The sequence below is a fragment of the Eschrichtius robustus genome, chromosome 3 (genome assembly GCF_028021215.1).
Source record: "Eschrichtius robustus isolate mEscRob2 chromosome 3, mEscRob2.pri, whole genome shotgun sequence".
NCBI classification, from domain to species: domain Eukaryota; kingdom Metazoa; phylum Chordata; class Mammalia; order Artiodactyla; family Eschrichtiidae; genus Eschrichtius; species Eschrichtius robustus.
The window spans coordinates 132193308-132219847 of record NC_090826.1 but is presented as its reverse complement, the minus strand read 5'-3'; the positions used below and the strand labels follow the sequence as shown (position 1 = coordinate 132219847).

The following is a 26540-nucleotide window of genomic DNA, read 5'->3' as shown; positions in this document are numbered from 1 at the left end:
GCCCTCGGGGAAGTGGGCTGGCCCTGAGAACTCTGTGCTCAAGAGCCTGGTCGGGGAGAATAGGGAAGAAAGAGCAAGGTAAGCCCAGTTGAATAGGAGGCTCTTTGTTCCAAGCTTTTGGTCAACTCTCTCCCCAGTCCCCAGTTTCACTTCTAGGGGAAGGTGAGTGAACAGGCAGAGAAGTCTTTTAAGGAGAGAGGCCACCTCTGAGGGATGCAAAAGCCAGAGCCTGAGTAGCTCATACTCTGAAGCACAAGCAGCCTGTGGCTGATCCCTTTAAGTGTCCTCAGGATGCGCCTTGTTGAGGCAAAAGAAATAAAAGCAAAAATAAACAAATGTGGCCAAAGCAAACTTAAAAAATTTGCACAGCAAAAGAAACCATCAACAAAACAAAAATGGGAGAAAATATTTGCAAACGATGCAACTGACAAGGGGTTATTATCCAAAATATACACACAGCTCATACAACTCAATTGCAAAAAAATAAACAACCCAATCCAAAAATGGGCAGAAGACCTAAATAGACATTTCTCCAAAGAAGACATACAGAGAGCCAACAGGCACATAAAAAGATGCTCAACATCACTAATTATTAGAGAAATGCAAATCAAAACCGCAATGAGATGTCAACTCGCACCAGTCAGAATGAATATCATCAAAAAGTCTGCAAACAATAAATTCTGGAGAGGGTGTGGAGAAAGGGGAACCCTCCAACACTGTTGGTGGGAATGTAAATTGGTGTAGCCACCATGGAAAACTGTATGGAGGTTCCTTAAAAAACTAAAAATAGAGGTATCTTATGACCCAGCAATCCCACTCCTGGGTATATATTCCAGAAAAAAGCGAAAACTCTAATTGAAAAAGTTACATGCACCCCAATGTTCGTAGCAATATTATTTACAATAGCCAAGACATGGAAAAAACCCAAGTGCCCATCAACAGATGATTGGTTTAAAAAGATGTTGGTTTAAAAAGACCTAGAGGGGTGGGATGGGGTGGGGGGGGGGGTCCAAGAGGAGGGGATATATGTACACTCATAGCTGATTCACTTCACAGCAGAAACTAACACAACACTGTAAAGCAACTATACCCCAATTAAAAAACAAACAACAACAAAAAACAGAAATAGACTCCAGATATAGAAAATAGACTATGGTTACCAAAAGGGAACGGGAGAGGGGGAGAGGTAAATTAGGAATATGGGATTAACAGATACAAACTACTATACATAAAATCAATAAGCAGCAAGGATTTACTGTATTGCACAGGAAACTATTCAGTTATCTTGCAATAACCTACAATGGAATATAATCTGAAAAAATCTACAATTGAATCACTTTGCTGTACACCTGAAACTAACACAATATTGGAAATCAACCATACTTCAATTTTTTTTAAAAAAGTTGAGAAGATGTGCCTTATTGGAGAAGACAGGCCCCTCTTTACTACTCTTGACTCTGTGGTGAGGCCCAATATGTTTAGTGAAATCGAGGAGGCAAAACAGCGAGAGGGAAAGTCACAGGTAAAGAGGGACCAAGAAGGGGTCAAGGATAATAATTAGGCCTAAAAGTGAGGTCTAAGGCAAAGGGTATGATGTCAAAGCCGGGGTGAAACAGGAAGATATGCACCAAAGAGACAACCTCTGCTAGTTCCACCCAGTCCTGTCCTGTCCAACAAACACACAGGGCACCAGGCATCCTTCTGGGCACTGCAAATCCAAAAGACAAGGGTCCCACACTCACGGAGCTCACAGTAGTCTAGACAAACAGGCTCCTAAAAGTCTGTTAACACAGTGAATGCTGCAGGTCCAGGGTGCTAGGAACCAACAGAGGAGCAGCCCAAACCCTGTCTGGGGTCCCCAGAAAAAAGCCTCCTGGAGAAGACAGGTATAGGTGTTTTGAAGGCAGAAATAACACTGTGTGCACACGTGTGTGTGTGTGTGTGCCCACGTGTGCACATGTGCACAGGTGTATAATCTATATTCCCCAAGGTCCTGTAGAGCATTTTGCATATGACAGATAATAATAAAACTCGCTGAGTGAACATAAGAATTAGTTATTTTTTCTATTTGTATCTTTCTAACTATTCCTCTGCTTTCTTCCTAAAGCTTATTCTTCTTTTCCTTTGCTGGGAATGACCAGGGAGTTTCATTTTGAGGTAAGGTCCAATAATCTGGATGTCAACAAGATATAGAAATTGCCATTTTGTGACATGAGGCAATACTGGAGGAGAGGATAGAGTGGCCTACAGTGAGAAGGGAAATCATCATCATCATAATCATCATAGAGCATTTTTTGAACACAAACATCCAGGTGCTGTTTTAAGGGCTTTTAATATGAAATGTGCTAAATCATTTCATCCTCACAATAACACAAAGAGGTGGGTACTATCACAGGTGCGGATTTCAATCGATGTACCGACAGCTCATGTAACTTGGACAAGGTCCCAGAGCGAGTAGATGGTGGAGCCAACACCATCTGGCTCCAGGCCTGCACCTTCTAATGCATCCCACCCTCAGGACTGAAGACTAAGGGCAAAGCATCTTGAGCTTGCCCCCAGTATATGGGCCAGAGACCCCTGACTATTTTTAAACTTTTTAAAGCTACATAATATCCATCAGTTCATTTTCCCTGTTTCCTTCTGTTTCCCTGTAGAATTGAGCAGATCCTAAATTCAAGGAAATTTATAGATGATCACTTTTGCCTCAGCTTTTATTCCAGTGGTAAGAAACATGAGTCGTAAAAAACCAAGATAATATTAGAATCACAGAGCACATTACTGTCTGCATCAGATAATAGCAGCAAGCCAAGGGCCTACTGCTTTCTGGCAATAGGAGCTCAGGAGGGCCTGGGGATTGGGATAAAGGACCACAAGGGCAGGATTGGCTTTACTGGCCTCAGGTCAGTGTCCATGCTTTGGTGTCACCATCCAAAAAAATAGAGCTAATGCTTTTCGGGCCTTGTTAGAGCACTACAAGATGAACAAATTCATGTCTGTATCTGAGAAGTCTGAGTCTTCTCAGAGGAAACAATTATCACCAAGATTAATTAATCCAAATATGACCAACAAGGACTAGTTGGTGCCAATCCTCTTTGATTCTTCCAGCATATAAAATAAAATCAACATGAATCAAAACCCAACCTATTACTATTGAGGGGTAAAGGATAACTAAATGAAGCAAAAGGAAGAAATAGAATCCTGCAAGAGGCTTCTGTGGTAACCACGGCTGTCCCACACAGACAATCATATTCTACAGTGAAGTGGCCACGTGTGCGGGCCTGTTCTTCCATCTTCATTACATCAACTTTTCCTACTGGGCAGCCACTCCCCTTCATGACTGCAAATGCTCCTTCTCTTCCAGAAGCAGACCTTTGTGGTTACTGGAAGCATGAGGCTGAGGTTTTGTACAGAATCCCAGATCAAATCAGAGTGGGAGACACTCGGCCTGAGTCAGACCTCAAATGTATGAGAGGACAAGTCTAGTCTCTGCTGATTAACATAATCTGTAAGGGTATACCGAATATAACCTGAACTCCATTCATTCAAATATTTATTGAATGCATGATATATACTAGGGACTGTTCTAGGAGATGGGGATATAGAATTGAACAAACTAGACTCATCATCATCACCGCCCTCTGGAGTTCACATTTCTAGAAAGAAAGACAGATTAGCTCTCCCTGTAGTAGAAGTGAATCAATATTAGTGAAGTACTGCCCTGTGGTTCTATGAAAGAAGTAAATGAATGAATGGCAGTTTATGTTCTTCATGTGTCTTTTAAGGAATATACACTACATTCTCAGTGCTGTATAGGATACTAATGACCCTACAGCCTGAATCCTATGGAGATGTAGTAATTTAGGTAATTACCATTGTACTTTTTTTCTCTCTTCTCTTCCCTGAGCAGAGAAATCGAGGGTGCTTCCTCACCATGAATTACACCCAAGAAAGAAAAAGACAAAGCCCCAAGTGGAACCCTGAAAGCAGATGTCCAGCAAGTCAAACTCAATCCAGTAATTTAATTACTTGACGAAAAGGTATTTACTGAGGACTGAATGCCCATTATGTGCTGCGCATTGTGAGAAATCCAAGAAAATGTTATGACATGAATCCTACCCTCAGAGAGACTAGACATAAAACAAGTAGTGAATAACACCAAAGATTATATTAGCTATTTATGATGGCAAAGAGCAGAGAATGAAAAACACATCTGGAAATATAATTTTTGGGTGGTAATTTGGTTTTGTTAATTTTTATTGAAGTGTAGTTGATTTACAATGTTGTGTTAGTTTCTAGTGTACAGCAAAGTGATCCAGATATATATAGATATATTCTTTTTCAGATTCTTCTCCCTTATAGGTTATTACAAGATACTGAATATAGTTCCCTGTGCTGTACAGCAGGACCTTGTTTTTTATCTATTCTGTGTATGGTAGTGTGTATCTGTTAATCCCAAACTTCTAATTTAGCCCTCCCCCCTTCCCCTTTGGTAACCATAAGTTTATTTTCTGTGTCTGTGAGTCTGTTTCTGTTTTGTAGAAACACAATTTTAATTTCCTTTTCTAAAATAAATCAGGACAAAATCCAAATTCACCCTGTTTTCCTGACAACTGATAAACTCAGCAGAAGACAAGGTATATCCAGGAACATTTTTCTTAGTCTAACTATGTTAGCCTGGAGGTGAGGGATGGCAGAGGACTTAAGGATTGTGGGTTTCTGGGAGAAAGCCATGGAGAGGGCTGTTGGACAGACATGTAAAGTGAGTGTGCTCTCCTCTTGCTCCTTCCCAGGCCCCAGCGTGGACCATGGACATGAGGACACGATACACACTTCTGCTCCGGGCTGCTGGGTGGTCTGCAGAATCACACCATGTATCTTCTCCAGAAAAGGGGACCTCTGCCTTGTGCTGGCATCATCAGGACTCACCCTGTGGCTTTGCAGATGTTTTCTACCCTTGAATCCCACTAACTTCTGACTCTTTGGTATTTTTGTCCCTATAGCTACCAAAAGCAATGCATTTCAGCTAAACTGTTAATATTTTGCCTTTTCATCAGGGTTTGAAATTTAGAAAACTTAGGAAGAAGAGAAAGAAAAAAAAAGAAAAGGGGAAACAATGCTAAAGAAAGAAGTTGCTTTCCTATCAACTGTTTATTCCCCCAAATGAAAATCTATTAAGAACGTTGCAAAAGAAAATGGGTGTGACCTTATCCCTGAAACCACACGAAACATTTTGTTTCAGCCTGGACCACAAGCAGCTGGAGAAGAGTGCCTTGGAGGTCCCTGAGTTGGATCCAAAACCTCAGAGTAAGTGTAGACTTTCCTCTGGTAAGAGGAGAAGGAGGCACCCACACAGCTGGAGAGGCAGGAGTGAGCAACAGAATCAGCTTGACAATCAAGAGGACCACGCCGGGGGGAAAGGGCAGGGGGAGGGATAAATTGGGAGACTGGGATTAACATATACACACTACTATATATAAAATAGATAACTAATAAGGACCTACTTATAGCATAGGGAACTCTACTCAATACTCTGCAACAACCTATAAGGGGAGAGAATATAAAAAAGAGTGGGTATATGTACACATATAGCTGATTCACTTTGCTGTACAGCAGAAACTAACACAACATTGTAAATCCACTATACTCCAATAAAAATTTAAAAAAAAAAAAAAGAGGACCATGGCCTTGGGCAAGGAGGCCACAGGGAAAGAGAGTGTTGTAGCCCTCCTGGAATTCCACTGAGGCAGGAGGTCTGGAATCCACGAAGGCCAGGTAACCCTGGGGGTCCTGTCTCTCCAGGTAGCAGGCCAGGCTCTCTTGGGCATTCCAGGGGATAGCAGAGTGACTACATGTGCTTGGGTTTCAGCCAGATGAATAAGCATTGGCATCATTATCCAGGGTTTGTTGGGTCTGGTGTTAGGCACGGCAACATGCTTGATCCTAGGAATAAGGGGGCCAAGCCTCATCTTTACTTTCTTGCCAGGGGACAAGGCACATGCTTTATGACTGTGTTTTAGAGAAGGCCATGAGAGCCCTTCACTCCCCCATCATCCTCTGAGGCAACTCTGGTTCTTCTCCAGAAGATACTAAACGTCTAGGTTACCCCATCAGCACTGCAAGCATGGTCTTCGCCATGCCTGGAAAGGGAGAGACAGAAGGGCACTTTTTGCTAAAATACTAGGCCAGCAAGTTGTATTCATAGAGGCTGAACTTGAAGGGAATCCCACGAACCATGAAGGGGGAGTTTTGTGCCAGTCCAGTCCTTTCCCATTCAGACCGACAGTGTCTGGTTAGGACATGGTCAAATATGAGTTTGAATAATTTCGATCCAAGAAATATTTATGAACACCTACTACATTACTAGACATTCTGCTAGGAACTTGGGTATTAAGTTGAAAACAACGTGTTGCCTTCAGGAACTTTCAAATAAGCAGGGGAAATTAATACAAATTAATAAAACATGTCAACCAAGTATGGTATTGAAAGAGCTATATGTGAGTCTATCAGTCCCACCCTCCCTAACCTTGACTTCTCCCCGTGAGAAATTCTAGTAAATAGGTGCTTACCTTTGGATATCTCTTTAGAAAGTCAGGATGGCTGAATCTGCAGCGCACAAACTACGAGTCACTCCTAACGGAGTCAGATAGGAAAAGAGGAACTTGGAAATGAGACTGGAAAGAGCATTAGAAGTAGACATGCTGCACTGCCATCTTGATAAAGCTGATGAGTGTAGTGGGTTGAATAGTGTCCCCCCAAAATTCATGTCTACCCAAAACCTCAGAATGTGACCGTATTTGAAAATAGGGTCTTTGCAGATGTAATTAAGGTTAAGGGCTGAGATGAGACCATTCAAACGACCTACATTCAAATGAGAATGTTCTCGTAAGAGGCAGAAGAGTGCGCAAAGACCACACAGGAAAGACGGCAAGGAGCAGAGGTTGGAATAATGATGCTGCAAACCAAGGAGCACCAGGGGCCACCAGAAGCCAGAGGAGGAAGGAGCCTCCCCTAGAGCCTTTGGAGGGAGTGTGGCCCTCCTGACATTTGATTTTGGACTTCTGGCCTCCAGACCTGTGAGAGAATAAATTTCTATTGTTTTAAGTCACCCAGTTTGGGGCAATTTGTTGTGGCAGCCACAGGAAATGAATACAATGAAGAAAAGTAAACCAGGTCCTTGGAATGGGGAATTAGCCCAAGAGGAAGGAGGTAGGTAGCTAAGATCGAAAGAGGAGTTGGTAGTAGGTGCTTCTGCATGCAGATACCAAGGCCATGACTGAGGTTATAAATCCTGGGAGCTGGATGGAAGGGTTGGGAATGACCTGCTGAGCTCTGTCTCATTGGTTAAATAAGATTACCTTAAACCATATCTATCTCAAGCACCAACTTACTTGACATCTCTGAATCATAGCAGAATTAAAGAAAAGCAATGCAGCTACGAGCCAGGGAGCCAGGCCTGGCAAAACGAGGGGGCTGTCACCTCCTTAGCCAGTGCCAACCTGCACACCGTATCCAGTGGCCTGCAGGCAGAATGAGGGAGGTGGAAAATCAACAATTCCAAGTCCTCGAGTCAGGAAGATACCGAATATGGGGATGGAACATGAGACTCAGAAAAGAAAAGCCTCTTTGTATGCATATTATCTGCAACAAATCAAAACAAATATGCAAGCATCTCCTTGGAACTGCTGGGAAGAAAATGTAACATATTTTTTTGAGTCGGGGATGGTAAGTGGAAACTGAGTACCACATCCGCTACTATTAATTTAAAATGTGCAAGATAGTAATCGCATCGCCTTTATTTAGATATCAGTCTTTATGATTAATGTAAAAATAAAAAGCCTTTTCATATATTTACCCCAGCTCAGAGCCTTGTTTTTCCACAAGATCTCAAGTTCTACGAACGCAAAATTTCCTATCTCCTTACCAAAACCCCAGCAGTGGTTCTGGCCTGGTGAAAAAGTATTTTCAGTCCTCTCCACTGGGGTGGACTAGCTAAAAGCCTTTACATGGGATTGTGTCCACACGTGACATGTCCTGTGCTAACCCCAGTAACGTGTAGCATCTCCCCCCGACCCATCCATCTTGTCGTGGGCTCCTCACCTCTCGAATGGCAGAAACTACTGTGTGCCTGGCATTCAATTAAGCATTTGGTGAACTAAACAGAACTGGATGGAAAGGTTGCCTGAAATAAAGTCTTCACGAGGAAGAGCCACCGAGGGGAAACTTGGAAGGGCGTAATCCGGTGTGGCTAGGGGCTCTTGTGGGGATGGAAAGGGAGCTGCAGAGGGCTGGACTTCATTTTGCAGGAGAAAGGGAGCTACCAGAAGTTAGTGGTTGCAGTGTCTTAGAAAGTTCGCTCTAGCAGCAGAAAAGCATGGAGGTCTTGCGGGGGAAGGAGATGGGTTACGTTTTAAAAAGAAAGGGGGAAAAAGAGCAATTAGGAATACACTTAATACTAGTTCGGGCAGAGATAAAGAGGGTCTGACCAAAGGAGCAGGAGTAGGAGAGGAGAAAACGAAAAAGACAATTAGATGTAGAATCAGCAAGATTTGGACGATCTGTTGGATGGGATATTTTTGTCTTAGCCTGAGTTCCCCTACGCACCCACCACCTGCAGAAGCAGACTCTGTGACAGAGGTTTATGTGCAAGTAGTTGATCTGGGCAGCAACCCAAGGGAGCAGGAGTGAGGGGTGAGGATGGTGACCAAGAAAGGGGGAAAAGGCAACACAAGGATGTGTTACTGCATTGGTGACAGGTGTTTCTATCGCTGAGACCTTGCAGGAGTCACAGGGAGCACGTTATCCGTAGGCTTCCATTGCCGATTGGTTCAGGGTTTCCCAAGGGCATCCACAGCCCTGCACTTGGTGGCCGTGCATGTGTGGGTGCTGAGCTGCCCCTTGGTTCCTCAGGTGTCCCACATCAACCTCAGAGAAGACCCAGAGCAAGAAGTGAGACGTGCCTGAGGTAAGTCCGAGGGGCTATCTCACTGCACCTGAGCTCCACTTGATATTTTACTACCTTTAACAGCAGCTTTTTCCTGCTTTATGAACAAAAGGCCCTACATTTTAATTTTGCACTGAGCCCTACAAATCATGTAGCCTGTCCTGCTCTTGAGTCCTACAAAAGAGGCAAACTCAGTGGCAAACACAGGTCGTACCTGATGATAGGCAACCTGTCATCAACTTACTTGGAGGACAGGCGTGTGGGGGGCACAGCTTGCTGGCAGGTGTTGGAGCTCAGATGTGCCGCTACTGCCATGTTGTGTTCAATTCCATGAACTACACACAGCTCTAGGAGGAGACTTCCAGGCCGGGGCCACGGCAGCTGCTTCTAGAAAGAAGTGCTAAGGCCACCACACTCCAGGGCCAAGCTGGTACAGCAATAGGATTACTTTTCAGCTGGTGGTGTTTAATGAAGGCAGACTATCCATACACACTATTTCAGAGCCAGGGCTGAAAATGCTTGTGTGTGTGTCCGTGTGTGTCTGTGTGTGTCTGTGCCTTTCTCTCTCCCTCCAACACGTTCTTTTTCTCCTCTCCCACCTTCCTCCTCTTTGTTTTTCCTCTTGGCTGTCCCCACACACAGACCACCACAAGCCCAAGAAGTCTGGTTCTTTTGAGTCAAACCATATCCAGCTTTCCACATGGGGGAGGCCTGGCCCTGGAGGCCCCTCCGGGAGAACATCGTGGATGGGAAGCGCTGCAGGGGTGAAGCAGGGAGGGTATTCAGGTCCTAGGAAGTTGCTGAGTCAGCCTGGGCCAGACAAGGTCTTTAGGGACAGGCATAGACAGGCATATCACCAAGTCAATATTCTTACTCTGCGACTCGAAGGGCTGCAGCCAAGTTAACCCTGTTATTTACCATTTACAAAACAATAAAAAGGAGTAATTAAATAATCCTCCCCCAAAACAGAGAGGCAAAGGACATGATCAGTCCTGTCTTAGGTATAGACTAGACACCAAAGGAACAACTTATTTGATGGTAGACACAGAGGAGCCAGAGACATGAAACCCAAAGGGAGAGTGAATGACTAGTACTAAATAGGAAGGCAGCAAGCATCCCTGGATTCTTCATTTCTTCCTGCTTTGTCCAGGGTTCTGACTGTGCCTGTCCCCAAGGGTTAGCATAGGCTATTGACTGGGGCCAGGTCGTGACCTTTTCCTTCATGCCCTCTGAGAAACACATTTTTCAAATATTTTAGGTGAAATAACAGAGGCATAAAAAGACAAGAACAGGTTAATTTTTTTTTTTTTCTTGGCTGCACCGGGTCTTAGTTGCTGCATGCGGGATCTTTGTTGCTGCGTGCGAGATCTTCGTTGTGGCATGCAGGATCTTTAGTTGTGGCATGCGGGCTCTTAGTTGTGGCGTGCGGGATCTAGTTCCCTGACCAAGAATTGAACCCGGGCCCCCTGCATCGGGAGCACAGAGTCTTAAAACTGGACCACCAGGGAAATTCCAGTTTGTTTTTTTTTTTAATTTATTTATGGCTGTGTTGGGTCTTCGTTTCTGTGCGAGGGCTTTCTCCAGTTGTGGCAAGTGGGGGCCACTCTTCATCGCGGTGCGCGGGCCTCTCACTATCGCGGCCTCTCTTGTTGCAGAGCACAGGCTCCAGATGCTCAGGCTCAGTAATTGTGGCTCACGGGCCCACTTGCTCCACGGCATGTGGGATCTTCCCAGACCAGGGCTCGAACCCATGTCCCCTGCATTGGCAGGCAGATTCTCAACCACTGCGCCACCAGGGAAGCCCTCCAGTTAATATTTTTAAATCAACTTCAACATTTTTGTGAGTCTAAAAGTAAAATCTATGCATGATAAGGAAATTGAAAAAAATTTTAAAACATAAATATCGCCAGTAATCTGGTCACTCAACCTATTACTCTTAGTATCTGAGTGTATTTCCTTCTTTATCTTTTTTCTATCTATCTGTCTATCTAACCTATAAATATACCTGTATCTTTAAATATATATATTAAACATTTTGGAACCCATCAGATTTTTTAAACTAGAATTATAACATGTTATTTCTTAATTCATTTAACTCTCCCCCTACTGTTAGACTTTTAAGTTATTTATTTGTTCTAATTATAAATAATCCCAGGGTATGTGTCCTTGTATATAAATTTTAGAGTTTCCCAGTATTTCCTTGGTATAGATTCCTAAAAGTGCCATAACTAGGTCAATAGATAAAAACTTTGAAAAGAACCTTGCCAAATTGCTTTGTAGACAAGTTATACCAATTTATTTTTCTGCCACTAGATGAAATCTCCCATTTCCCTATACCCATAACAACACCAAACTTTTTTTTTAACCTTTGTTAATTTGCTAGATTAAATTGTCATTGTTTTAATTTGCATTCTCTTGGAAACTAATGAGGTTGGATACTTGTAATGTTATTAGACATTCTGAGACTTGTCTACTGGGATGTAAGTTTTAAAATATGTTCACCTAATAAGAACCTACTATATGTAGAAAAATAAAATAAAATAAAATTCAAAAAAATAAAAAATAAATTAAATAAAATTTGTTCACCTATCTTTTCTTCTTTTTCAAGAAATTGTTAGCATTTAACTTTTTAACTTATCTAAAATTTATTTTGATAAATGGTAAGAGGTAAAGATATAATTAAAACAGTTTTTCCCAGTTCTTTAACCAATTGTTCCAGTACCACTTGTTCAGTGATTTTATGCTTCCTTTAAGATATAACAAATTGTAATTACACTGGGGTTTCTTTCTGACCTAACTAATCTAGTTCATATACCTGTCTGTTGATTTTGGCATCAGTATCACACTAGTTCAATCACTATGGCTTTATAATATATGGCATTTTATAATCTGGTAGAGCAAGACTATTCATTATTTTTCCTCTTTGAAAATTTCACAGCTTTCTACCTCTTTCCCATCCCACTTAATCTTTTATATACATTTTAGTAGTATTTTAAGAAAATTTGCATTGAGGGTTTTTATTGAAATGGCAAGAAACCTATACTTTTGCCAATTGGTATGTTTTATAAGTAAGGATCCCATGACAGCAGTCAGGCCTTTGTCCTGGAGCTGTTGCTTCTCCAGAGGACAGTGTTGAGCGGGGATTAAGGTTGTAGGTCTTGGTCTGGGACTAGTTCTGTGAGCTTGGCAAGTCATCTAACCTCTCTGTGCCTCAATTTCATCACCTATACAATGGTTCCTCTTATTTTGTTATACCAAGAATCAATATGGTAACTACAACAGTCTCTCACAATCAAATCTCAAAATGTTTAACAATTAACTTTTAATCTGTCTACCCAAAAAATAACGTTTAAGCCTCTAAGGGAAGGACTATCTGAAAAACCAAAGGCAACATACCTGGCAATGCTGAATATCTCCACCTACATCTAAATAATGCCCAACTGCATCAGAAGGGCAGGGATTTCTTTCTGTCACTGCGCCTCACACACATACACCATGGTACATGACAGGCATTTAATACATGTTTCTTGAATGAATAAATGAATGAATGCTCATGTTTCTCCTGATCTTAGAATTCCAGGACAGCAAGGCCAACAGCCTTCCCCACTTTCCATCAAATGGCCAGGGAGAATCATAGACTTTTTTGGGAGAACACAAGGTAAAGTGATTCTTCTTTAGGCTTTGCCAGGCTTCCCCACACACTAATGGAGGAGGGTGCATTGGGGGAAAACTCTTGGGCTGTTTTACAAAACGAACACAATTAATTAAAGAAGATCCTGGAGTCTTCTCTTACCATCTCAGAGCTTCCTATCTTACCAGCCATTAAATTGCTTTAATCTCTTCAAAGAAAAACAGCCTAATAACATACTAATACTGTTTAAGATATTTGTACATACATATTCACAGTAGCATTATTCACAATAGCCAAAAGGTAGAAGCAAAACAAGTGTCTATCGACAGATGAATAAAGAAACAAAATGTTGTACATCCACACAATGGAGTATTATTCAGTCATAAAAAGTAAGGATGTACTGAAGCATGCTACAACAAGGATGAACCTTGAAGACGTTATGTTAAGTGAAAGAAGCCAGACACAAAAGAACAAGTGTATGATTCCACTTATATAAGATATATAGGGAGTAGTCAAATTCATAGAGACAGAAAGCAGAATGGTAGTTGCCAGGGGCTGGGATGCAGGCTGAAGGGGAACTTACTGATTAATGGGTCCAGAGTTTCAGCTGGGAAGGTAAAGATGTTCTGGAGATTGATGGTGGTGATGGTTGTACAACAGCGTGAATGTACTTAACGCCACTGAACTGTACACTTAAAAATGGTTAAGATGGTAAATTTTATGTTATGTATATTTTACCACAATTTTTTTAAAGTTACAATGCTGTTTAAAGATGCTTTCAGAACTAGTTTTACAGAAAGAAAACAAAAGGCTGCTGTGTATAAAGCTGACTCACCTACTTTGTGAGCTAATTGTGTTACCGAGTCTGAGCTCATACTGCCCACCACACGACAGGCCAATAAATCAAGAGACAAGTTGTTGGGACAAGGAAGAGTGACTTTATTCGGAAAGCCGGCAGACAGAGACAATGGTGGACTAGTGTCCCAAAGAACCACCTTCCCAGAGTTAGAATTCAGGCTTCTTTTATACTAAAAGGGGAGGGGGTAAAGACTTGGTTCCGGCCAGACTCCGGAGGGAATGAGTTAATTTCTTCCTTCCTGCAGCCATTCACAGGTGGGCCTGGTCAGGATGTTTCCCGTGAGCTAAATAAAGGTATTTTAGCTTAATGCTCATTATCTAGGAGGCAGGGTTCCCAGAAATGCACCATTACGTATAATTTAAACTTATAGGTAACATCCCTTTAGTGATTAACTTGTAATAGAATACAATTGCAGAAGATAACCCTCAACTGTGCAGAGGTATTACATGGGCTAGAATTAGGACTAGATGCCTGCCTGACACTGGTCCAGGAATTTTCTGATTCTACCATGACAGGGGCTTATGCTGTCCTTTCCTGCCAGCTGGCCTCAATCAGTCCCTCCCCAGTTAATTACACATGTTCCAATAAACTTGAATCTCTCTCTAGAGAAAGGAGTCTGCACTCAGCTTCCCTTCCCAGAAGACTGCTGTCCAATAATGTAGATGAAAATGGCACACAGGGGCATCTCCTCACTTCATCAATCAGCACATCTAAAATACAGGTCTTTGCCAAGCTAATATATACTCCTTGATACTCTTCTACCGGGATGGTAGGTGGGTGGTACTTGCCTTACATCCACACAAAGTAAAGGGGCCCCACAAAGGGTTCATTCCAGACCAAGGACATTTGCTATGAAGATGAACTGAAAGTACCCTGTACTACAGACTGAAAACAGCAATTTTTAAGTGGCAATGCTCCCCGCCCAAGCCCCGCCCCCGAAAAAAACCCCAAAATATTTTAAGCGCTTTTCATCTAAAGCTCCAATACACAATATACATATTTTTAAATATATATTTTTTAAACCCTAGACATACAAATGGGAACTATAGCATTGCCATTCTCAACATGATCACTATGACCTTTATAGCAGAGAGGAGAGATTTGCAAAATCCACAGGAAGGAGGACAGAGAAGGAGGAGCTGTCCATACTTGTAGGTTTCTGTCAAGTAGCATCCTAAACTAATGGAGGATACAGGACAAGTAGGTTGAGCGAGAAGAATTTGGGGAAAGAGAAATTGGTAACAATGAACTGGTAGGTAGGGGAGGGCGGAAAAGGAGGTGGGTGGGGACAAAGGTAATTTAAGAGGCTGTGTAAAGCGCTCAGGAAACGAGGAACAGGTGAGGACCGTCAGACTCCACTATCAGTATCACAGCTCCGCTCCCAGATAGTTAATTTGCCCATATTCCGTTGAATACCGCGAGAACGTACATCCAATTAACTACCCCCTCCTTCCTGTACGCTAAAGACCCGCCTGCCGCCCCGCCCCCTGCGGCCCAGGTCCCGCCCCTCGTGTCCTCGCTGTATCTGGCAGCGTCAATAAAGTTGCAGCGGTTTGATATTTGCGGTGGACAACATGGCGGCCTCCACGCTCTGGGCTCTGCTGCGGACAATCCGGCAGGTCTGGGCCACGCCCTTATACCCTCCTCCCCCTCTCCTCTGAACCTCCAAACCCACGGGTCCCCCACTATTCTGCCAGCTGTAGCGCCCAGTGCAGACCCGTCTCAGGGTTTTCCCTCTGCCCACTTCCCTCCTCCGGCCTGCTTCAGGGAGGGGTCGAGCTGCAGATGTAAATTTGGTGTTCGTAAGCTTAGAGCTGACTGGCATTGAAAGCTACAGATTGACGCCAATTTATAAGGAGTGTAGGTGGGGAGAGAAGGTGTCCGAGGAATGAGGCCCCAGAGCCTTCAATGTTAAGAGAGCCGAGCAAAGGAGACTTGAAGCAGAGCGAGGGAGGAGAGCGTGGTGTCCCGGAAGCGCTCCAAGAGCAGGGAGCGGGCAACTCTCTCCTCAAAGTCAATTAAAAGAAGAGCTGAGAATTGCCTGTTGGGTTTAGCAGAGTGGAAATTGTTGGGACCTCGATCATAGCCGTTTCGATGGCGTGGTGGGTGCGATAGCGTTCACGACAGAATAGGAGGAAAGAAATTGGAGACTACGATTATAGACAAGCCTTTGAAAACGTTTTGCCGCAAAGGGGAGCAGAAAAATGGGTCAATAGCTGGAGAGAAGGTGGGTTAAGAGTGGGTGTTATGTGTTATTTTTTTTTTAACGTGACAGAAGTAACTGCATGTTTTTGTGTTAAAGGGAAAGATTCTGTAAAGTGGGGAAAATGGATGATGTAGGAGAGGGAAGAATTGCTGGAGCTGTACCCCTGTGTAGGCAAGAGGTGATGAGTTTCGTGTTCAATTGTTTGGTCTTAGGAACATAGTTAATCTGTAATAGCGTTGTCCAGTAGAAATAAAATGCCAACCACATATGTAACTTAAAAGTTTCTAAGTGGCCACATTAAAAAAAGTAAAAAGCAGATGAAATTAATTTTATTAAAATATTTTATTTAACTAGGTGTGTCAAAAATATTTCAACATGTAATCTTATAAACGTGATGTGTAAGATATTTACATTCTTTTCTCATACTAGATCTTCAAAATCAGGTTTGTATTTTACACTTAAAGCACATCTTAGTTTGGATGCTAAATTTTCCACCATTAAAATAGAAAATGTAGGAGCTTCCCTGGTGGTGCAGTGGTTAAGAATCTGCCTGCCAACGCAGGGGACATGGGTTCGAGCCCTGGTCCAGGAAGATCCCACATGCCGCAGAGCAACTAAGCCTATGCACCACAACTATTGAGCCTGTGCTCTAGAGCCCGCGAGCCACGACTCCTGAAGCCTGGGCACCTAGAGCCCGTGCTCTGCAACAAGAGAAGCCACTGCAACAAAGACCCAATGCAGCCAAAAATAAATTTTAAAAAATAAATTTATTTTTTTAAAAAAATGGAAAATGTAGTCCTACCAAAACACTAAAGTTAATGTTTATCTTGCTTCAGTTTAAATTTTTTAATTAATTAAAATTAAATAAAATTAGGAACTACGTTTCTCTCGTTACATTTCAAGCGCTCACTAGCTGTGTGTGGTTAGTGGCTACTGTATTGGACAGAGAAGATCTTTAATAACAGGATGGAGTGTAGTACATGTGATTACAGATGCTTTTTTAAAATTTATTTTAATTGAAGTATAGTTGATTTACAATGTTGTGTCAATTTCTGCTGTACAGCAAAGTGATTCAGTTATACATACATTTTTTTCATATTCTTTTCCATTATGGTTTATTATAGGATATTGAATATAGTTCCCTGTGTTATTCAGTAGGACCTTTTTGTTTATCCATTCTATATAATAGTTTGCATCTGCTAATCCCAAACCCCCATCTGTCCCTCTCCCTTGGCAACCAGAAGTCTGTTCTCTATATCTGATTACAGGTGCTTTTAATTTCATAATTAAAGAGAAATTGAAGTCATCAGCTAAACGTGGGGATGTGGGAGCAGGTGTCAGAGATTTGAGGAAAGGCAAGATGGTGTAAAATAGTCAAGAGTCGATCGGAAGAATAGTGGCAAGAATCAGAGCCAGTACAGTGAAGTGAGAGAGGGACCAGGGAGTTGAGGGTGTGTGAAAGACGACATTGTATTTACGGACCACGGAATTCAGGCTGGGTAAGCGGGAGATAGGAAATCAAAAGCTGAGAGACAGTGAAAAGCTGGTAGGAACAATGGATTAAAAGTCTCAGAGGAGCTGTTATTAGGTGTTAGAAGGAGCAAGCTAGAAAGAAGTGATAGAGAAAGAGATACACACAGCTGAGACAATGGAGGGCTTGCACCTACTGGTAGTAAAAGACCTAGGGCATGGAAGTGAATAGGTAAAGAAGAGTGGAGGACAGAAATCACTGGAGGAAAAGAGTTCGAGGAATGGAGAGATCACAGTGTAATTTCATGTGTGTTGAGGTCACCAGGAGTCAAGACAGGAAGAGTATGGGAGAGAGCGACAGTGAGCCAGCATTTACAGTGAGCTAAAAACGAAAGGGAATGGTGGGGGCAGTGGTGACGTGTGGTGGGAGTATAACCCAATGGCGCGAGAGCCGAAGCTTCCTTTCAGGAAGGAGGGACAGTCTGGAAGCGGCAGCAAAGAGCAAGGAAGCTTTCTCCCACTCGTGGGAGAAAAAAAGAGCTACGGGGAAACTATCTGGGATTCAAGATTCTCTAGGGCAAATATCTGAAGGAGATGTTAAGGAATTGAGGATTTAGAAAATTTCGACAATGGTAGACCATGAGTTGGAAGAGTTTTAGGAGGTGAAGAGGGGTGAGAGAGAGGGGCAGGATAGGAGAAGTACAGAACAGAATGCAATCTTAATATATAAAGCACTGTTATAAACTGGTAAGAAAATACTGACAATAGAAATGTGGGCAAAGGACATACACTATTTACAGAGGAAATTACAATAATAGACCAATAAATGTTTACTTTAAAAGTGTATTGCTTTTATAGTCAGAAAAAAAGTTGTGCAAAAAGAATGAAAGGTGTTTTATTTTGTTTTCTTAAATAAGTAGAAACCTGTTAGGAGATGGTAGAGAGGATGTTGATTAGGAATAGTCTGGAAAAGAATTGAGGGGAAAAATGTTTAATTTTGTTTTCTAATTCTCTTTAACTTTCAATTTCATAGATAAAAACAAACCTTGCATTGACCCTTAATGTGAATTGTTTCTTTCAACCAAAATGATCTCCTCAGACCTTACCACTATATCTTGTTCATTTCCTCTTTTTTTTTTATTTCTGAGATATACATTTTAAAGTAATAACTAGAATTATGACATACCATTATACCAGAACATATAAGATTTTTAGAAATTTCATGTAATGTCTGAAACATTTATATTAACATATTTCCATACAATCATTTCCTCTTTTGGTTTGGAAAAACTTCACCTTCTCTCCCTTCCTTTGCATGATGTTCATTTCCAGCCACAGTGACCACGTGTTCATTTGACTCAGTTGTGTCAAATCGATATTGAAATTTCCTTCATGCTGTCTTATTTCCAAAAAGCAGATTTTAGAGTTGTTGTATTTCCCCATGAGACTTCGAAGCATCGAAGATGCTCAGTTTATCTTTTGTTAATAGATTGAAAAAACATTTTCTTTCTAATCTAGTATTCTCATTTTCAACTTTATATTCTGTATAATGCTGTACATATTTGTTTCTAAAACAGCAGTTATAAGAGACCATCATTATTTTCTATAGCTGCAATTTAACGAACATATAATATTTGCTCTGGTTTGGGAGAGACTAGAGTTTCTAGTGGCCTATACTCTCTATGCCTGTACTGTCAGTAAGAATTGTAAACTCTCACCATGTAAACATGTGACAATGAGGAGCCTACTATTTTATTACTGGACAACTCATGCTAAGAAATATGAGGTCAATGATAATTTCAAATTATCATTTTGAAATAATGCTTTGACCCAGCAGTTCTGCTTCCAAGAATTTATCCTACTGATACATAGAAATATATATGAAATGATTTACATAAGACATTATTCATTGCAGCATTGTTTATAATGATAACTGGTGAGGTATGGTCTAGCTGTCCACCAGTAGGTCACAGGATAATAAATCATGATGCATCTGTGGGGAGGAAAAAGTAACTGCTTTATCTTCTTCTAAGTTCTCAACTGGGACCCTTGTAACAAGAGAATAGCATACAAATTTGTAAGTTTTACCCAACACGGGAAGTTTCATAGGGAAATGAAGACCCAAAGAAGTTAAACCTGAGTGGTTTTGTGCTAGATTTGATGAAGCCTGGAAAGTCATGGGGAAATGTGATAAGATGAAAGGTATGAGCTAAGTGTAGAAAACTAAGGGAAACTTAGCAAGGCCTGTTATTCAGATTCTTCTCAGTGTCCCTCAGGCTTCAGAGATAAAGATGCTTCTTTCATGCCCTGGCTATAGGGAGGGCACCTCTCACATAAGGGTCTTATGACCTGTTTCAGGGGAAGGTCAGAAAGTCCTTCTTGCACCTGCTGTTTCTCAAATTCCATTTGCTTGAAATAGTCAGTATGCCAAAGGAGCCATATTTTGAGGTGTCTCCTGAACCTGGTCACATCCATATAGTGGAATATTATGTGACCTAAAACAACGTGGAAGCTTTTTGGCATATGGATATGGAAAGATCTCCAAGATGTATTGTTAAATGTGAAAAAAGGGGGTAGGGGAAGAAACATGGGAATGGGCGTGTGTACATGTATTTTATAGACAAAAATCTCTGGAAGGCTGCACAAGAAACTAGTAACTGGCTACCTCTGGAGGTGGGGGTGTGGTCACTCGGCTGGTGAGGGACGAGGTGGGAGGGTGAATCCACTGTATGTCTATACTTCTTTAAAATTTTATTTTTTTATTGAACTATAGTTGATTTCAGCAAAGTGATTTGGTTATATTTGGTGTGTTTTATATATATATATATTTTTCCAATTCTTTTCCATTATAGGTTATTACAAGATCTTGAATATATTTCCCTGTGCTATACTGTAAATCCTTGCTTATCTGTTTTATATATGCTAATGTGTATCTGTTAATCCTATATTCCTTATTTATCTACCTCTCCTTCCTCCTGCCCTGTTATCCCTTTTGGTAACCATAAGTTTGTTTTCTGTGTCTGTGAGTCTGTTTCTGATTTGTAAATAAGTTCATTTGTACTATTTTTTAGATTCCACATGTAAGTTATATTTGTCTTTCTCTGTCTGACTTACTTCACTTAGTATGATAATCTCTGGGTCCATCCATGTTACTGCAAATGGCATTCTTTCTTTCTTTTTTATGGCTGAGTAATATTTCATCTTCTTTATCCATTCATCTATTGATGGACACTTAGGTTGCTTCCATGTCTTGGCTATTGTAAATAGTGCTGCTATGAGCATTGGTGTGCATACATCTTTTCTAATTAGAGTTTTTTTCCAGATATATGCCCAGGAGTGGGATTGCAGGATCATATGGTAACTCTATTTTCAGTTTCTTGAGGAACCTCCATACTGTTTCCCATAGTGGCTGCACCAATTTACATTCCCACCAAAGTGTAGGAGGGTTCCCTTTTCTCACAACCTCGCCAGCATTTGTTATTTGTAGACTTTTTGATGGTGTCCATTCTGACCTGTGTGAAGTGATACCTCACTGTAGTTTTGATTTGCATTTCTCTAATACTTAGCAATATTGAGCATCTTTTCATATGCCTGTTGGCCATCTGTATGTCTTCTTTGGAGAAATGTCTGTTTAGGACTATTTAGGTCTTCTGTCCATTTTTTGATTGGGTTTTTTTTTTTATGTTAAGCTGTGTGAGCTATGCAAATGCAAATCAAAAGAAAGCCAGAACAGCTATATTTATATCAGACAAAATAGACTTAAAAAAAAAAAGACGGTTACAACTTGCAAGACTTGTTCAGTCTGTATGCGTCTTTAGATCTGAAGTGTGTCTCTTATAGGCAGCAAATATACTGGTCCTGTTTTTGTATCCATTCAGTCAGTCTTTGTCTTTTGGTTGGAGCATTTGGTCTGTTTACATTTAAGGTAATTATCAATATGTATGTTCCTATTACTATTTTGTTAATTGCTTTGGATTTGTTTTTGTAGGTCTTTTTCCCCCCTTTTTTCTCCTGTTCTCCTGTGTTGTGATTTGATGACTATTTTTAGTGGTATGTTTGGATTCCTTTTTCTTTTTGTGTCTGTATCTATCATAGATTTTTGTTTTGCAGTTACCATGAGGTTTTTGTATAGGAGTCTATATTTATACATGCTTGTTTCAAGTTGCTCATCTCTTAATTTCTAATGCATTTCAGATACACTGCATTTGTAGTCTCCTTTCCTCACTATTACTGTTTTTGATTTTACATTTTACGTCTGACTGTTTTGTGTATCCCTTAACTGCTTACTGTGGTTACAAATGATTTTTACTACTTTAGTCTTTTAACCTCCCTACTAGCTTTGTGCATGGATGATTTTCTACCTTTATTGTATGTTTGCCTTTATCAATGAGCTTTTCCATTTTGTAATTTGCTTGTTTCTAGTTGTGGCCTTTTCATTTCTGCCTAATGAAGTTCCTTTAGCAGGTGCTGTAAAGCTGGTTTGGTGGTTCTGAATTCTTTTAGCTCTTGCTTGTGTGTAAAGCTTTTGATTTCTCCATGAAATCTGAATGAGAGCCTTGCTGGGTAGAGTATTCTTGGTTGTAGGTTCTTCTCTTTCATCACTTTAAGTATATCATGCCACTCCCTTTTAGCCTGTAGTTTCTACTGAAAAATCAGCTGATAGCCTTATCGGAGTTCCCTTGTGTGTTATTTGTTGCTTTTCCCTTGTTGCTTTTAATAGTCTCTCTTTATATTTAACTTTTGTCATCTTTCTTACAATGCATTGTGGTGTATTCCTCTGTGGGTTAATCCTGTATGGGACTCTCTGCACTTCCTGTACTTGGGTGACTGTTTCCTTCCCCAGGTTAGGGCAGTCTTCAGCTATTATCTGTTCAATTATTTTCCCAGACCCTTTCTCTCTCCTCCTTCTGGGATACCTAAAATGCCAATATTAGTGTGCTTGATGTTAGCCCAGAGGTTTCTTAAGCTGTCCTCATTTCATTTCATTCTTTTTTCTTCTTTCTGTTTAATGGCAGTGATTTCCACTACCTCTGTCTTCCAGCTCACTGATCCGTCCTTCTGAATCATTTAGTCTACTATAGATTCCTTCTAGTGTATTTTTCATATCAGTTATTGTTTTCTTTAGTTCTTTATATCCTTTATATTTTCTAATTCTTTTTTAAAAACTTCTGATTTCTTGCTCTGTGCATCTATTCTCCTCCCAAGTTCTTTGATCATCTTTACGATCATTACTCTGAACTCTTTCTTGGGTGGATTGCCTATCTCCACGTGACTTAGTTGTTCTTCTGGGGTTTTATCTTGTTTATTCGTGTGAAACATATTCCTCTGTTGCCTCATTTTATGTAAATTGCTATTTGTGTTTTTATGTATGTGGTAGGTTGGTTTCGTTCCTCCACCTTGGAAAACTGGCCCTCTGTAGGAAACGTCTTTTGTGTCCCAGCAGTGCACTCCCCTCTCATCCCTCAAGGACCAGGGGCCAGCTGGTCCCAGGATAGTGTCTGGCCTGTGTTTGTGGACTCAGTCTGCGGGCTGCAGAACTGTAGTTTTCTTGCTTCTAGTGACTGCCCCCTGGTAGGTGAGCCTGGTGTAGAGGCTTGTGCAGGCTTCTTGGTGGGAGGGGCTGGTGCCTGTCCCCTGGTGGGTAGAACTGGGTGTTGGTCCTCTGATGGACAGGACCATGTCTAGGGGCGTATCTAGAGGAGGCTGTGAGCTCAGGAAGTCTTTAGGTAGCCTGTCTGCTGATAGGTTTGACTGTGTCCCTGCCCATTGTGTTGTTTGCCTCAATGCCTCTCAGCACTTGAGCCTATGGACTGCTGGGTGGGGCCAGGTCTTGGGGCCAAAATGTCAGCCTCCACAAGAGCTCACACATGCAGATAAATGCTCCCTGATATATCAGGCACCAGAGTCTGTGTCCCCAGGGTGGGCCACAGCCACCTCCCCAGGAGACCCTCCAAGACCAGCAGGTAGGTCTGGCCCAGGCTTCTATCAGATTACTGCTTTTGCCCTTGGTCCAGTGCATGTGAGATTTTGTGTGCGCACTTTGAGAGTGAAGTCTCTATTTTCCCCATTCCTGTGCAACTCTTGCAATCAAGCCCCACTGGCCTTCAAAGCCAAATGCTCTGGGGGCTCCTCTTCCCCATGCCAGACCCCTGGGCTGGGGGTGGAATTTGACAGGCTCAGAACTCTCACTTCTTTGGGGGAACTTCTGCAATATAATTATTCTCTAGTTTGTGGGTTGCACACCTGGGGGTGTGGGATTTGATTATATCATGAGTGTGCCCCTCATACCCATCTCATTGTGGTTCCATTTTTATGTATTTAGATGTAGAGAATCTTTTCTGCTAAGTTTCAGTCCTTTTCAACAATGGTTGTTCTGCAGATTGTCCTGATTTTCGTGTGCTTGTGAGAGTAGGTGTGCTTAGGGTCTTTCTCTGCCATCTTGGCTGCTCTCCCTTCAGCATTTTTATTACTTCCTTTTTGGACTTGGGGTCATGTAGACTGGAGAGGTCTGTTTCATTGCTTATTCTTTCAGGGGATTTCACCTGTTCTTTTAATTGGGAGTAATTCTTCTGCTTTTTCATTTTACTTATATTTCTCTTATTCTGAATTTATTTTTTTTTAATATTAAATTTGTTTATTTATACTCTATTTTTGGCTGCATTGGGTCTTCGTTGCACGTGGGCTTTCTTAGTTGCAGCAAGCAGGGCTACTCTTCATTGCAATGCACGGGCTTCTCATTGCAGTGGCTTCTCTTGTTGCAGAGCATGGGCTCTAGGTGCGCAGGCTTCAGTAGTTGTGGCACACAGGCTCAGTAGTTGTGGCTCACGGGCTCTAGAGCACAGTCTCAGTAGTTGTGGCACACGGGCTTAGTTGCTCCGCGGCATGTGGGATCTTCCCGGACCAGGGCTCGAAACCTGTATCCCCTGCATTGGCAGGCATATTGTTAACCACTCTGCCACCAGGGAAGTCCCTCTTACTCTGAATTTAGGGAAAACAGTTGTCTGCTGTGGTTTTGAAGGGCTGTTTTTATGTGGGAGTGACCCTGTGTAGACTGTATGAGTCCAGTATTTTTGGTGTGAGGGCTGTTTTTGGCTTGCTGTGTCTTTCCTCAGGGTGTACTGGCCCTTGTCTCCTTGATATAGGTGGTGTGTTTGACATTGTGTTGACTGGAGCCTGCCCTGGATGTTGGGCAGGGCCTCCTCTTTTCTCTGCGATTGTTACAACCCTGTCAGGGGTAGAGTCTGCTCCCCATTTGTTGGAGTGGAAACCCCTAGATCCGATTCTAAGCTTCAATGTGAGGTAGGCAGGACTAGAGCACTCCCTCTGGGAAAGGAGCCCCTGTGTTCCTCCCCAGGAGCTGTTTGCTGTGATGTGCAACTCTGTGACACTGCCTGCCACCTGGTGTGCACACTCACAGAGATCACTCTTGCTGGCACTGCCCTCAGGGGCTGCATCTGCTGCAGGAGTGCTTGGAATCGGCTTGGAGATTAGGTATGGGTGAGAAACCCTCACAAAACCATGGGCGAGAAAGTCCTCTGGAGCTGCAGCCCCACACCTAAAGTGGGAGGGCCAGTGATCACCTCAGTATTCAGTGCCACCTCCATGTGTGCGTGCCCACAAAGTTTGCAAAACCCGCTGCAATTGGAGCTGTGCCCTGCTGTGAGCATGCTGATAGTGAGGCTGCTATAGTGGACCCATGCCCCTCCCTTCCCATGTTGACAGTGGGGCTCCTACGGCAGCCCCATGCTCCATCCTGTGCACACCCCCAGTTGTGGCTCGGGCCACGCTCCAGGCCCTTTGAGCTGTCTTCACGCAGCCAAACCGAGTCATCTCCCCAGGTCTGTCTGCTGAAGCCTGAGTTTCAACACCCAATCGCTATGCACGCCAGCAGGCGTGCCTCGGACTGGAAAGTGTGGCAATGTGGCAAAGACCGTCTGTGCTGGTCTCTCTACCCTGTGGGGCAGCAGACCAGCTCCTGCACTCTGATTTTGAGCCTCTGAAGATCCCTGTCTGTCCCAGTAGACCTCCCAGCCAGTGAAGGAGGTCTCCAGGGTGAGGGAACCTTTCGTCTTTCACAGCTCCCGCCCAAGGGTGCAGGTCCCATCCCAATTCCACTTCTCCCTTTTCCCCTCATCCTACGTGGTTTCGCGGAAATCTTTCTTGCAGCTTTGGTTGTCTGAGATCTTCCGCAAGCTTTCAGTAGGTATCATGTATGGATTGTTCCACATGTAGATGTATCTTTGATATATTTGTGGGAGCAGGTGAGCTCCATGTCTCTCTACTCCACCATCTTGATCTCCCCCCCTTTCTATACTTTTTTGACTTTTGAACCATATATTTATTAACCTAAGTAAAGGTAAAACAGAATTATATAAAAAATCTCAGAAAATTTTTCACTTTCCAACCCACATTATTGGCATTGTATTAATTACCACCATTTTGGCTTAATGTATGTCCGTAAAAGTTATTTGTTCTGAATTAAGAAGTCTATTATATTAAATTATTAAAGTTATCCATAATTACTTGGGGGATAAAAGGTCATAAATAGTGACTAAAAGAGGATCACAGGATGGAGAAACTGGCAGAGTCTGGGTCTGACTGTCCTTCACTTGTTCCTTGTCTCTGTCTCTTAGGTGGTTCCTTCATCAGCTTCAGGCCAAGTTCGAAGTTACTATGTAGATTGGAAAATGTTGCGTGATGTGAAGAGAAGAAAAATGGCCTATGAGTATGCAGATGAGAGGCTTCGGATCAATTCTCTCAGGAAGAATACCATTCTGCCAAAAGACCTTCAGGTTAGCTAAGTAAGATGAGTATCTACCATAAAATCATTAACTCAAATCAGATCACTTTTTTTTTTTTTTTAAATATTAACTAATTTATTTATTTTGGCTGTGTTGGGTCTTCGTTTCTGTGCGAGGGCTTTCTCTAGCTGCGGCAAGCGGGGGCCACTCCTCATCGCGGTGTGTGGGCCTCTCACTATCATGACCTCTCTTGTTGCAGAGCACAGGCTCCAGACGCGCAGGCTCAGTAATTGTGGCTCACGGGCCCAGCCGCTCCGCGGCATGTGGGATCCTCCCAGACCAGGGCCCGAACCCGCGTCCCCTGCATTGGCAGGCAGACTCTCAACCACTGCACCACCAGGGAAGCCCTTTTTTTTTTAATTTATTTTTGGCTGTGTTGGGTCTTTGTTCCTGTGCGAGGGCCTTCTCCAGCCGCGGCAAGCGGGGGCCACTCCTCATCGCGATGTGCGGGCCTCCCACCATCACAGCCTCTCTTGTTGCGGAGCACAGGCTCCAGATGCGCAGGCTCAGTAATTGTGGCTCACGGGCCCAGCCGCTCCGCGGCATGTGGGATCCTCCCAGACCAGGGCCCGAACCCGTGTCCCCCGCGTTGGCAGGCAGACTCTCAACCACTGCGCCACCAGGGAAACCCC

At 42.5% G+C, this 26540-nt stretch overlaps 1 protein-coding gene across 4 annotated transcripts in view; it reads left to right on the top strand.

Moving 5' to 3' along the window:
- Positions 1–14938: 14938 nt before the first annotated feature.
- Positions 14939–26540, top strand: part of MRPS14 (mitochondrial ribosomal protein S14) — a 40970-nt gene continuing 29368 nt past the window's right edge. For all 4 annotated transcript variants that reach the window (XR_011073638.1, XM_068541292.1, XM_068541293.1 and 1 more), the window contains exons 1-2: positions 14939–15050; positions 25741–25899. Coding sequence is in view for 3 of the 4 variants with exons in the window: in XM_068541292.1 (XP_068397393.1) it covers positions 15006–15050; positions 25741–25899 (204 nt within the window). In the remaining variant the exon portion in view is untranslated. The remainder of the gene's footprint in view (positions 15051–25740; positions 25900–26540) is intronic.